This window comes from Narcine bancroftii, chromosome 5, assembly GCF_036971445.1.
Source record: "Narcine bancroftii isolate sNarBan1 chromosome 5, sNarBan1.hap1, whole genome shotgun sequence".
NCBI classification, from domain to species: Eukaryota; Metazoa; Chordata; class Chondrichthyes; order Torpediniformes; family Narcinidae; genus Narcine; species Narcine bancroftii.
Window position 1 is genome coordinate 42,629,782 of NC_091473.1, and position 12,108 is coordinate 42,641,889.

Genomic DNA, 12,108 nt, shown 5'->3' on the forward strand with positions numbered 1-12,108 from the left:
ATGGTTGCCTCATATCATTAGATTGTTTAAAGGGAGTAGTAGCTACTCCTTGAGATTTTGAAGTGGAGTCACTCTAAAATGGGACCTGTTAAAATTACGTTCAAATATAAATGTTCTAAAGCTTGAGAAATCAAGATTTTATTAAGAATATTTGATGTGAAACAAATTAAATAATTTGCCTGAGAAATATTAATGTTCATCCTCATCTCTACCAATAAATTGATAAAACTGTTCATGGGAAATCACTTGTTTGAGAGGTGTGGTGATCCTTGGTATTGCAACTGAAGGTTGCCTGTTACCTGTTGTTGACTCTTAAGGAGACTGGCACCGTGTCCTGATCTCTGCTCTTTGTTCAGTTTGGGACTAGCCTTGTAGATGGCTAGCATTGCTGCGTTCTTGCTAATAAAAGCCTACGTCATTCATTTGACTCAAGTCTCGTGAGTTATTTACTGCAGTTCAAGAGGTCTATTATTTATTTGTCTTCCTGTTTATTTTCTCCTCCCTGTAGGAAGTGCATTGGCTTGGCTCAGTCACATAACTAAAGTCATAACTTTGCAAGGTAGAAAAGTGCAATACAGTGTTCAATAATTGATAATAATTTAATATTGCTTCTTTATTCTCTCCTTGTATTACATTCATTATCTGTTTACAGTTCTTTGTGTACATGTAAACACTGTGTACAGTTTTTTTTGCACTATCAATAGGTGGTAATTCTGCCTTGCCTGGAGAAAAAAGAATCTCGGGGTTGTATGTGATGACATGTATGTACTCTGACGATAAATCTGAAAATCTGTTACCTGCTGTTGGTCATACCTGTCAAGCCTTATTGATCGCTTATACTGTTTCTTGTGCTTTTATTTTGGATTTGAGTCTTGCAGGAAACCATTTCAGTGCACAATGTGCAGGACACTTCAGAAAGGCAAAAAGGGCAGTCAATTAGTTGTGCAAAAGTTTTTTTAAAAATACGTACCTTTGCAATGACTTCACTTCAAGCACCAAGACACAATCCTCAAAACACATGTACTCTAAACAGTAAACCCATTTTGTCCACTTTCTCTTTCTTTGCCCCTCTTCCCTCTAATCAAGGTGGTTAGTGAAGTTGATGTGGGAACCACAAACTCTTACTCAGGACGTGGCTTATGAGGTGAACCCTCTACTGCTAACACCTGGCCTCTGTGTGCTGGTTATGCACATCCTTGAGGTTTATTATGAACATAGAATTCTTCAAGTGGCATGTCAGTCATTAACTCATTATTCCAAATGACATTTCATGAAAAATAATTGCTAATAAGCTGATCATGCACTTCTTGCTTATCCACAAGAAATAAGTGGTTTCTTTTAACAACAGGATGCAGTTGTTAGAAACATTCCTGGGTTTATTTTGTGGAACAAATAGAACTTTTATTTGAAAAATAGCCCCATGTTACTCATGACTCTTGCAGAGGTAATATTCACATATTTAAATACTTATTTAAAGAATTTCCAAAATAGATTTGTTGCAGAAAACTGACATTTTGATACAGATTTGTATTGGTAAATCCCTCACAAATAATATCCTGGGGATTACTGGAAATGCAACTGGGCTAGCCACATAAGGACTGTAGCTACAAGAATAGGTCAGAGGCTAGGAATTTAATAGCCAGAGACCTACTGCCTTCCATTTTACTTTTAATGATATGGCATGGTAGAAGGCTCTTCTAGTCCATGAACCCCGTGCACCCAATTGCACCCAAGTAACTTACCAACGCTTGCAATTTTGGAGGGTTGGAGGAAACTGGAGCACCCGGAGAAAACCCACACAGGTCATGGGGACAATGTAAAACTCCATACAACAGTGCTGGATTCGAACCAGGTTACTGGTACTGTAATAGCATTGTGGCAACTGCTACACCAACAATCCACCATCTTCAAGAATTATGATGATATATTTGCCTGGAGGAATACAGATGCAACATCACTCAAAAGGCTTGATGATGGATGAAGCAATCTCTTGAAATATACTCATTTCACTTGGAAGAATGCCATAACACCGGAACACCTTACTTGGTTAGCAGTGAGAGAGGCAGATCCTGCCTGAAGAGATCCCAACCTATGCTTCCCTCAGGACAGCTGCAATGATGGTGAGTCACCCACCCAACTTTTTTGGGGACTGTGTACTTGCAAAGAGGATCTGGAGAAGGACACAAGGTGCATTGTCACAGTTCTTCCCAAGAGGCTGTACAACAGAGGACTCTGATCTGTAGGCTTTTCCCAGGGATGTGTATAAAGACAGACATCAAGTGCTACAGGACACTCATCAACTTGGTGAAAAACAGCCAAGCTTGATGATATTGCATTTAGGGTAACACAGTTGGCGTAACGGTTTGAACAACACCTTTTCAGCCCCAGCGATCGGGTCCAGGGTTCGAATCCCGCACTGTCTGTAAGGCATGTCTGCATGGGTTTTTCCTGAGGGCTTTGGTTTCCTCCCACCATTTGAAATGTACTGGGGGTGTAGGTTAATTGGGTGTAAATTGGGTAGCATGGACCCATGGGCCAAAATGGCCTGTTAACTATACTGTATATCTAAATATAAATTACAAAAATAAAAGAAAGTCTGCCCAAAGTTCATTGGTCTTCTAATGCAAGATGATCATAAATGAATGCTACTGACTGACACAGTCCAGCTGCAGGAGGACTTGCTGAAAGATGAACTGAAGCTCAATGTAGCTGACTTAAAGGATTTGTGGAAAGGACCTTCTACCTCTGGACATTGATGGGCTGAGCCTGATGTAGAAGGCTCTCATAATTGAAGTTCATAGTGCTTGGAGGCTACTAGTGGCAGTGTCCTATACACAAAATATGCAAACACTGCTGATTGATAACTCTGAGAATGTATCAGTGAAACGACACAATGAAAGGAGCAAAGGCCATGCTCTATGTTTTCTGTACTTGAAGATATTGTGGTGATATGTATGTATGATTGTGTATGGGTAGCTGGCCTGCCCACTGATGACTCACTCCCAAGTAACTCCTCCCCTTGTGACCCGGCCATAAAAGTCAACCTTCCTATCCCTGTCCTTCATTCAGGCACATGGAATCAGACCAGTTAGAATCTAAAGTGTATTAAAGCCTATCATTTCTCACTCACTGGGGTTATTGAGAGAGCATATCAATTTAAAACACTTTAATTTCCACATGGGATGGGCAAACTGCTGCGACCCAACAGGCTAGACATAGATCCACAGATGCCTGGAGCTGTTGAACAGTATGAACAGTGGATCGAGTGCTTCTTGAACTTTCTGGAAGTTGCAGTGGACCTTGTAGACCTGGATGAAAAGGGGTTTAAGGTCCTGCGATCGAGAGTTGGCCACCAAGCATACCAGGCGACCAGAGCTGCACGACCTACCCAGTTGCAATGAATGAACTCTACAACCTCTACCAACCCCGGATGAACAGTTTACTTACAATACCTCCTGGCCTCAAGGAAACAGCTGCCCAATGAGTCCATGGACGAGTTCTTTCGAGCCCTGCATGACCTGGGGAGAGACTGCACAGACCCCAGTCTCTGCAGACCAGTGTGTGGAGGTGTTGATTCGGGATGCCTGCGTGTCTGGGGGGAGGTCCAACTACGTCCAACTACGTCAGTCAGCGACTGCTTGAAGAGGACAGGCTGCTTCTGAAGAGAGCCCCCAGCTTGATAAGACACATGATGCAGCCCAATGCAATGCTGAGACATTTGCTGGTGGTAAAAACGGGTCCTGCACGTGAGGGCCGTGGGTGCCGCCATTTTTGGATTCAGCGTCACAGTCGGCCTCTGTGCATGGAGCCCTGATCCTACCGCCACTACTGCCGTGATCGAAAATCCAAAGTGCTACTTCTTCAGCCAGCTGAAGCACCCCCAATGACTCTGCCCGGCAAAGGAAGCCATCTGCTTGGGGTGCGGGAAGAGAGGACATTATTAGCGAGTTTGTAAGTCAAAACCCCCCCGATCGAGCAGTGCCATCCGCACACCCAGGGGCGGGCCATTGACCCCAACGTCACTTCTGGTCCCGAACAGCTCAACTGTGTGCACGTCCTGGGAGTCGCCATTTAACTGGACATCACTTCCTCCTCCTGGATGACATCACTTCTGCTTTCTTCCTCCTCCTTGCCCAGTACGACTGCATGGTCAACATGGGGGCTGCCATCTTACTGATCGGGCCCCCCCTCCAACAGCGATGATGACCCATTTCTGGCATCTGTCATTCTGAACCAAGGCAGCCATCACCCGATTGTCCACTTAATGATGAAGATTGAGGTAAATGGGAAAAGAACTAACTACCTGTTTGACAGTGGGAGCACAGAGAGCTTCACCCATCTGGACACTGGACATTCGCTCTCTATTAGATCAATAAGTGGCATGATCTCAATGGCCGCAAAGGACCTATCTGCTGAGATCCACGGGTATTGTGTTGCGTTGTTAATGGTGGAGGGGGGGCGCGAATGTTATGATTACTTTCATTTACTTGTAATGCCACAGGTCTGTGCGCCGATCCTCCTGGGCCTTGACTTCCAAAGCCAGTTCAGGAATGTGACTATGGCATTCGGAGGATCACAACTGCCCATAACAGTATACAACCCCCAACTTACGGACCGCCTCCCCCTGCACCCACTCCACACTTTGCATACCCATCCATCATTATTTAAGAACCTGACCCCGGACTGCAAGTCCATTGTGACAAAGAGCAGGCACTATAGCGCTGAGGATAAGGCATTTATAAAGTCCGATGTGCAGTGTCTCCTGGTGGAGGGGGTCACAGCTCACAGTTCCAGCCCATGGAGACCCCAAGTTGTGGTAGTCTGGGGTGGGAGTAAACCTCATATGGTGACCAACTGCTTCACACAACTGAAGCTTACCCCTTACTCCAGATCGCCAACATAATCACAATAAGATCACCCAGTATAGTAGGGTGTCCTCCACCATTGACCTGAAGTCAGCATACCACCAACTCCCCCTTTACCCAGGAATCGGCCAGTATACCGCATTCAAGGCAGATAGCAGGCTCTTCCACTTCCTCCGGGTACCCTTTGGAGTCACTAGTGGCATCTCCATGTTCCAAAGAGAAATAGATCGGATGGTAGACAAACACAAACTGCGGCCACGTTCCCCTATCTAGACAATGTCACCATCTGTGGCCACAACCAGCAAGCCTTGTGAAATTCCTCCACAATGCTAAGTCCCTCAATTTGACTTACACTAAGGACAAGTGTGTGTTTAGCACAACTTGCCTGGCCCTCCTCGGATGCATCATTGCACATGATGTCATTGCCCCTGATCCCAACTGCATGCATCCCCTCGTGGAGCTCCCAATCCCTCACAACCTCAAAGCACTAAAATGGTGCCTGGGGTTCTCTCCTACTATGCCCAAAGGCTGCCCAACTATGCCAATAAAGCCTACTCCCCGGTAAGATCCACAACCACCCCCCTTATCGGAAGAAGCCCAGCCTGCATTCGCCCAGATCAAAGGAGACATCATCAAAGCCACAATGCATTGTCGTGGACGAATCCACCCCATTACAGGAGGAAAGCGATGCCTCTGACTTCGTGCTTGCTGCCACTCTCAATCAGACAGGCAGGCCAGTGGTATTTTTTCCCACATCTTTCATAGTCCTCAGACATAGCATGCCTCTGTCGAGAAGGAGGCACAGGCAATTGTTGAAGCAGTACTCCATTGGCGTCATTACCTGGCCAGGAAAAGATTTACCTGCTTACAGACCAACAAGGCATGGTCTTCATGTTCAACACCAAATTGTGGGGTAAAATCAAGAACGACAAAATCCTGAGGTGGAGGATTAAGCTCTTCAGCTATAACTATGACATCCTATACTGGCCGGGCAAGCTCAACGATCCCCCAGATGTCCTATCCCGAGGGACATGCGCCAGCGCACATCTTGGCTGCCTCCAGTCCCTCCAGGACAACCTCTGCCACCCTGGAGTTACAAGACTGTTCCACTTCAAAAAAGCTCAGAACTTCCCATACTCCATCGAGGAGGTCAGGTCTCTGACAGACATGTCAGGTCTGCGTGGATTGTAAACCGCAGTTCTTCCAATCCGACGAGACATCTCATCAAAACCACGTGCCCTTTTGAATGACTCAGTATCAATTTCAAGGGGCCCCTGCCCTCGCCCAACAGGAATGTCTATTTCCTTAATGTCATCGACGAGTAATCCAGGTTCTCTTTTGCCATCTCCTGTCCCGACGTGACTTCAGCCATTGTTATCAAGGCACTCCACACCATATTCACCCTCTTTGGGTACCCAAACTTTATCCATAGTGATCAGGGGTCTTCTTTCGTGAGCGACGAGCTGTGGCAGTACCTGCTGGGTCGAGGCTTAGCTACTAGTAGGACCACAAGCTACAACCCCAGGGGGAACGGCCAGGTAGAGAGAGAAAATACCACCGTGTGGAAGGTGGTCCTCCTGGTCCTTAAGTCAAAAGGCCTGGTAGTGTCCCATTGGCAGGAAGTACTGCCGGAAACACTCCATGCCATCCAATCCCTCCCATGCAACAGTTCCAACATGACCCCACATGTATACATGTTTTCCTTCCCCAGAAAGTTGGCGCTGGAACCACACTGCCTCCCTGGCTCTCATCTCCGTGACCTGTCATGCTGTAGAAACATGCGAGAGATCATAAGACCGATCTGTTGGTTGAAGAGGCGCAGCTCCTGCACGCCAACCCTCAGCATGCCTACGTGCTGTACCCTGACAGCCATGAGAACACAGTCCATGTCCAGGACCTAGTGTGTGCCGGAGACCCCTACCCATTCCCTACCCCATTCAACCCAGATCCTAGCTACACCCCCATCGCCCTTCTCAGGGACCTGGTGCAGGTTAGCAACACACCCCAGACACCCATGCCACATGCCCCAGACCTCTTTCCAACTGCTCTGACCATCATGACTGCCCCCCATACAATCAAGTCCCACCTCCTACAGAGACTATCCTCCCTCCCCAGCCTCAGGACACACATCTGGCAATGGAACTGACACAACTGGCAGAACTGTGCAGGTCACAGAGGCAGAGGAGACCACCTGCCTGGCTGAGCATCTAGAATTTTAACCCTGGTGGAGGGGAGCTTTGTTTTAAAAGAGAATGTGGTGATGTGCATGTATGATTGCATTTGGGTAGCTGGCCCGCCCACTAATGACTCGCTCCCTAGTAACTCCTCCCCTTGTGACCCAGCCATAAAAGTCGACCTTCATTCATTCGAGCACATGGAATCAGGCCAGCTACAATCTAAATCCTGTCGTTTCTCATTCTCATTCTTTGGAGTTGTTGATAGAGCGCATCAGATATTTTTTATGAATAAAGTTTATTTCTGAAATAAAAATGCAAGCAATCATTTCACCATTCTGAAAACTCCCTCCCACCAGTATTTGCAACCTCTGGCTCCAGCAGATGCAGTAAACACAAAATGAACTGCAAAATTTATTTTCCAGCATCTCCCAAATCGGTGACCTCCTCCACATAACTATGTGGTCAATACAATAAGGGAAATACATTTGAAGGATTGCAGCAATTCATTAAAGCAACTTAATACTGACTAATAAAGAACAAACATTTGTTGATATTAATTCTGGTCTTAACAATGATGAACAGAAAGAAGATATTGATGGGATTGCATCTGTATCCATTTTGTTTCCTTCAAACACTTTTGTTCAGCAAATATCATTTAAAACACAATTCACTCTAACACATTGACAATCAGATTCCAAATCAGAATTTATTATCACGATCATTTCACGAAATTCGTTGTTTTGCTGTAGCATTACCGGCGCCAATATTGCTATTAAAATAAATAAATTAGTGCAAAAGAAGAGAATGTGAGGTAGAGTCTGTTTTTCATTGTCCATTCAAAATCTGATGGCAGAGGGGTGGATGCTATTTTTGTACCACTGGGTGTTGGTGTTCAGCTACCTAGCAGTGTGAAGAAAGCATGGTCTGGGTATGTTCTCCAAATGACAAGAGTTAAATAAGTGATTTACCTCCACCATTAGGTTCATTTGATTTTATGAGAATAATTTTGATCCAATCTTCAGATAATGTTTGGTTGTATGATGAATGTAGGAGAAACAAAACAGTAAATCAAAACCCGTAATATTATCGATGAAGTATATTCCTACTTTCTTGAGGTAAAAGCCAGCAGAGTATCAATAAAGCTGTTACTCAGGGTCAAGCATTTGCTAATTATCCTTTGGTTTTTACCTCTCTTCTCAGGTACCCATGTCATGGAGGGTTCAGGCAAAATGGTGGTTACAGCTGTAGGAGTTAACTCTCAGACTGGCATCATTTTTACATTGTTGGGTGCAGGTGGTGAAGAAGAGGAAAAGAAAGACAAAAAAGGTAATATTATTGCAGCAGAAAATTGATGTTTATTGATCAAACAGTCACAAAATCTGTAATGTGTGAATAAATCGTAGATGCTCTAATCTGAAGCACAGGTTTGATTCTGCCACATACAAGGCAGACATGTAAGTGTCGATTTACTGAATAGAAACACTCAGTGGGAGTTTGCTAAAGCTGCCATTTCAATTGGAAAATTGAGCAGAACTCCAACTGTTTAGCCCAATGTGATTCTTTGATTAAAATACTGAAGGTGTAAAATAACGACATTGTTTCGAGGGGAAATGCATGATGAATAATGCAAAATGAAATAATACTGGTTCATTTAGTTTTTCTGTCATTTTTGTTGATTTAATGACAGTATCACTCCTGCACATATAATAATCAGATGCTCAGCTTGCTATTTTGTGATCCAGGTGGATTAATGTTCTGTTTAAAAATTGTTTGGTCAAACTATTCTTCTTCCATTCTGAAAAGCCTCTATCCATGGTGCTCCTGCAGACTTTGCAACAAAAGTCTTCCCTGTGAGATGCTTATTTTTTCAGCATTTGTTGAAAAAACCTTTTCCAGAAATAAACCTTCCAAGGAAAGCTAAACAAACAAGCCAGCACCTGTAATGCTTGCTCAATGTGGATGAGACATCTCCATCAAGATGCAGCCTGTGAGGAGACTTCAGTTTACAGATGTATCAACCTTGTTGTAAACAGATCTGCAGCTAAAATTATTAACTCCCCCATCACCAAAGTTTTTTTTTACAGGTACATCGCCCTCCTGTTTTATCCATCAGTGTTTATCCAAAGAATGAAGCCAAAAGCCTCTTGTAGTAGAGGCAGCTGTTTTGAATGTGGTCATGCAGAAAAAGGAAGATTAATTAGTCATCGTTTTTTTTTAGGCAGTCCCTCAGGGTGAAGGATGATCTCTTTCAACTTTGGTTTTGTGGGTGACGGGGTGGTTATTGATTCAAGGTAAGGACATTGTTACAGAGGAACCAGAGACTCTTCCATAGAGGGGGCAAGGGATGCTTGACAAGGCAGACAGGTGGGCAGTTTAAGGTAGGGAGTGATCCTTTTGTAGCTTACAAGGGGATTCTGCATGATTTCTGAGTTCTCTCATTCTGATTGCTGCTACTCCGCTTTGAGCAAGGATTTCTAGGACTCAGCGGGGAACATCATATTTTTTCAATATCCCTTTCAGCACATCCTTGAATCTTTTCCTGTTTATGTGGTCATTTATTTCCATGACAGAAAATGGAAACAAGTGTTTTGGGGGTCTGGTCTCAATACAGAAATGACATGGCCTGCACAACTTAGCTGTGGTATATTGCCATGGGAGAAGTATCTGACACTGGTCCACTTTTTAATGCATTTTGAAGTTTTGTGGATACAAGATTGGCGATAATTTTGCACTGTCTTGGGAATGTCTAAAGTAGGTAGTCATAGTCTCAGAAGCAAATCAGAAGGCAGGGATTATTGCTACACGTAGATCATGAATTTTGGGCCTGGTCTGAGGTCCTGATCTTTAACTATATTTTTTCACATTCAATCACAGTTAATTCTGGTGTATTGAAGACAATAGTGAATTCATTGTTGATGTTTTCCTTTGTCACAAGGTTGTCCCAGTATATTGGAAATGCTTCATTTTTTCCAGGGTTTCACTGTGAATCTACTGTGGAAGGGCAGCACTGCAAATTTCTTGCAAATGTTGAGTATAGCTCCCAACCTTCCAGAAAATGTAAATTTGCTGACAGTGGCTTGGAGATTAGCCTCTGAACACGTAATCACAAGCTCTTCTTTGGGACATTGATCTATCAATCTGTTGGTAGAAGGATCTGCTATGGTACTGTCATCATAAAATTATGGAATTTCAAAGTCAGATTGAGAGTGACTTGTCCAAAGCTAGGAATATAAATTTAAATCAATGCATTAAGGTATCTGGCTAAGGCAGATTAGGAAATTTGATTAAAATGCAATAGATAAACAACAGGGGATATTTATAACTACTGTATATTACCCAATTCTCAAGGAATACACATACTGTAGGGAAACAAAGTGTACACAAGAAAAGGACGGTTTTAGATCAAAAGAAAAATTGTATCGTCCAAGATGAACTGATAAATTAATTAAAAAAAGAAAATATGGAATGTAAATTATTATTATATATAAATCAGATTACGTGCTTCCAGAAAATACAAAAAGGAATAATGTATAATAAGATAACAAAAACCATTTTTTTTAAACAAGATGGAGTTGCTTCCATCAGAAAAGAAAAGAGGATTTTCTTTTCGGGGGGGGGGAGGAGCAGGGAGGGAGTGTTGTTGTGATGGTATTTCACCTGAAGAGGAATCTAGAACCAGGAGTCATAGTCTCAATGAAAGGGATTGAAAAGGAATTTCCTTCTCAAAGGGATTTGTGAATCTTTTTACATATTCAAGACAGGGCCAGATAGATTGTTTGGGCACAATGGAATTAGTAGACACTGGCAATTGTCAGCAAAATGGAAAGAAGCACAAAGTTCAGATCAGCAAAAGTAATGAATGACAGAGAAGACTTGGTTGGATATTTGGGCTCATCAAATACCCTTCTTCATGTAATCTTTGAAAGCACTATCCAATTAGTCCTAATCCACTGTCTTTCCCTATAGCCTGCACCCTTCACTTCCCTGTAGAACCACTTCCACCCCACCTCACCCATCTCTACAAATGTCCTCTGAAATTTCACCTTTTCAAGCTTCTGCTAGTTTATAATTCAAACAGTGTGTAGATTTGTCGAGCAAGTTAGGAACTAATTTATTGCTTGGGGCTCCAGTTTATCTCAGATACCAGAGACAGCAAACAGCAGCATGACAGATCATTACAGTATGCCAAGATTTCTGTTAGGGATAATTCGTTATATAAAATTAGTTTCATATTTTCACCTACATACTGATTCTGATTCATTATATTTTGTTGTCAACATGAATATCAAAGGCTTGCATCCAAATAGTACAGTTTTCCTTTAACTGTTAATGAGGCTCCAGTAGCTCATTGGTATGAGTACTGGTCTTGTAAACCAAGGGTCTTGAGTTTGTTCCTCACTGGGGCCTCATTTCTGTGAGGAGCACTTGACAAAGTGGTGACTCTCTGTCTTCCTTACAGTAGACAAAGTTAAAGAATTTCTAAATGTAGTATTGTGTGCCTTTACCTTTAATGGAGCAGTTGTCAGAAGTCTTTATCTGAAGTTAGTTCACATTCTTTTCAGGGTATGACCCTGAAAATCAGACCTCAGAATGGTTCCCAGGAGACCATGGTTATCGTTGGCAGACAGGACTTGTGATGTCTCTGCAGTTTCCAACACCACCAGCTGAATGTCGAAACAATAAAATTCATACCTGCACATTGATGCAAGTTCAGCCTACATCAAGTTGGATCACCTTCCCCAAAGAAGGGCAACATCCCCATGAGCTCTTGGGTCCTTCATTGCAGCCTGTTAAGATTTTAAGACTCTTATTGGCCCTGACTATCGTGTTGTACAGTTGTGCGGAGGAGGAGGAGAGTGGTCCGGTGCAGCCAGAAGGACTTTGAAAGGAATGCGTAGTTACAGAAATTCTGGGGGGGAAATGCCTGCATCTTTACGTCAAAGATTTTTTTTCAACATTGGCCTTTGTGTTAAAAATTCTCAAATTTTCCCTTTGACCATATCTTGAAAATTTGACCCACCTATTCATGAAATTAATGCACAAGCATCTTTTCATACAACTGAGAA

General features: G+C 43.2%; 1 protein-coding gene across 2 annotated transcripts in view; it reads left to right on the forward strand.

Annotated features, from left to right (window-relative positions):
* The window catches only part of atp2b2 (ATPase plasma membrane Ca2+ transporting 2), a 328,585-nt gene that overhangs the window by 115,416 nt on the left and 201,061 nt on the right, over positions 1-12,108 (forward strand). For both annotated transcript variants that reach the window (XM_069937267.1, XM_069937268.1), the window contains exon 5: positions 8,243-8,368. In XM_069937267.1, the coding sequence (XP_069793368.1) occupies positions 8,243-8,368 (126 nt within the window). The remainder of the gene's footprint in view (positions 1-8,242; positions 8,369-12,108) is intronic.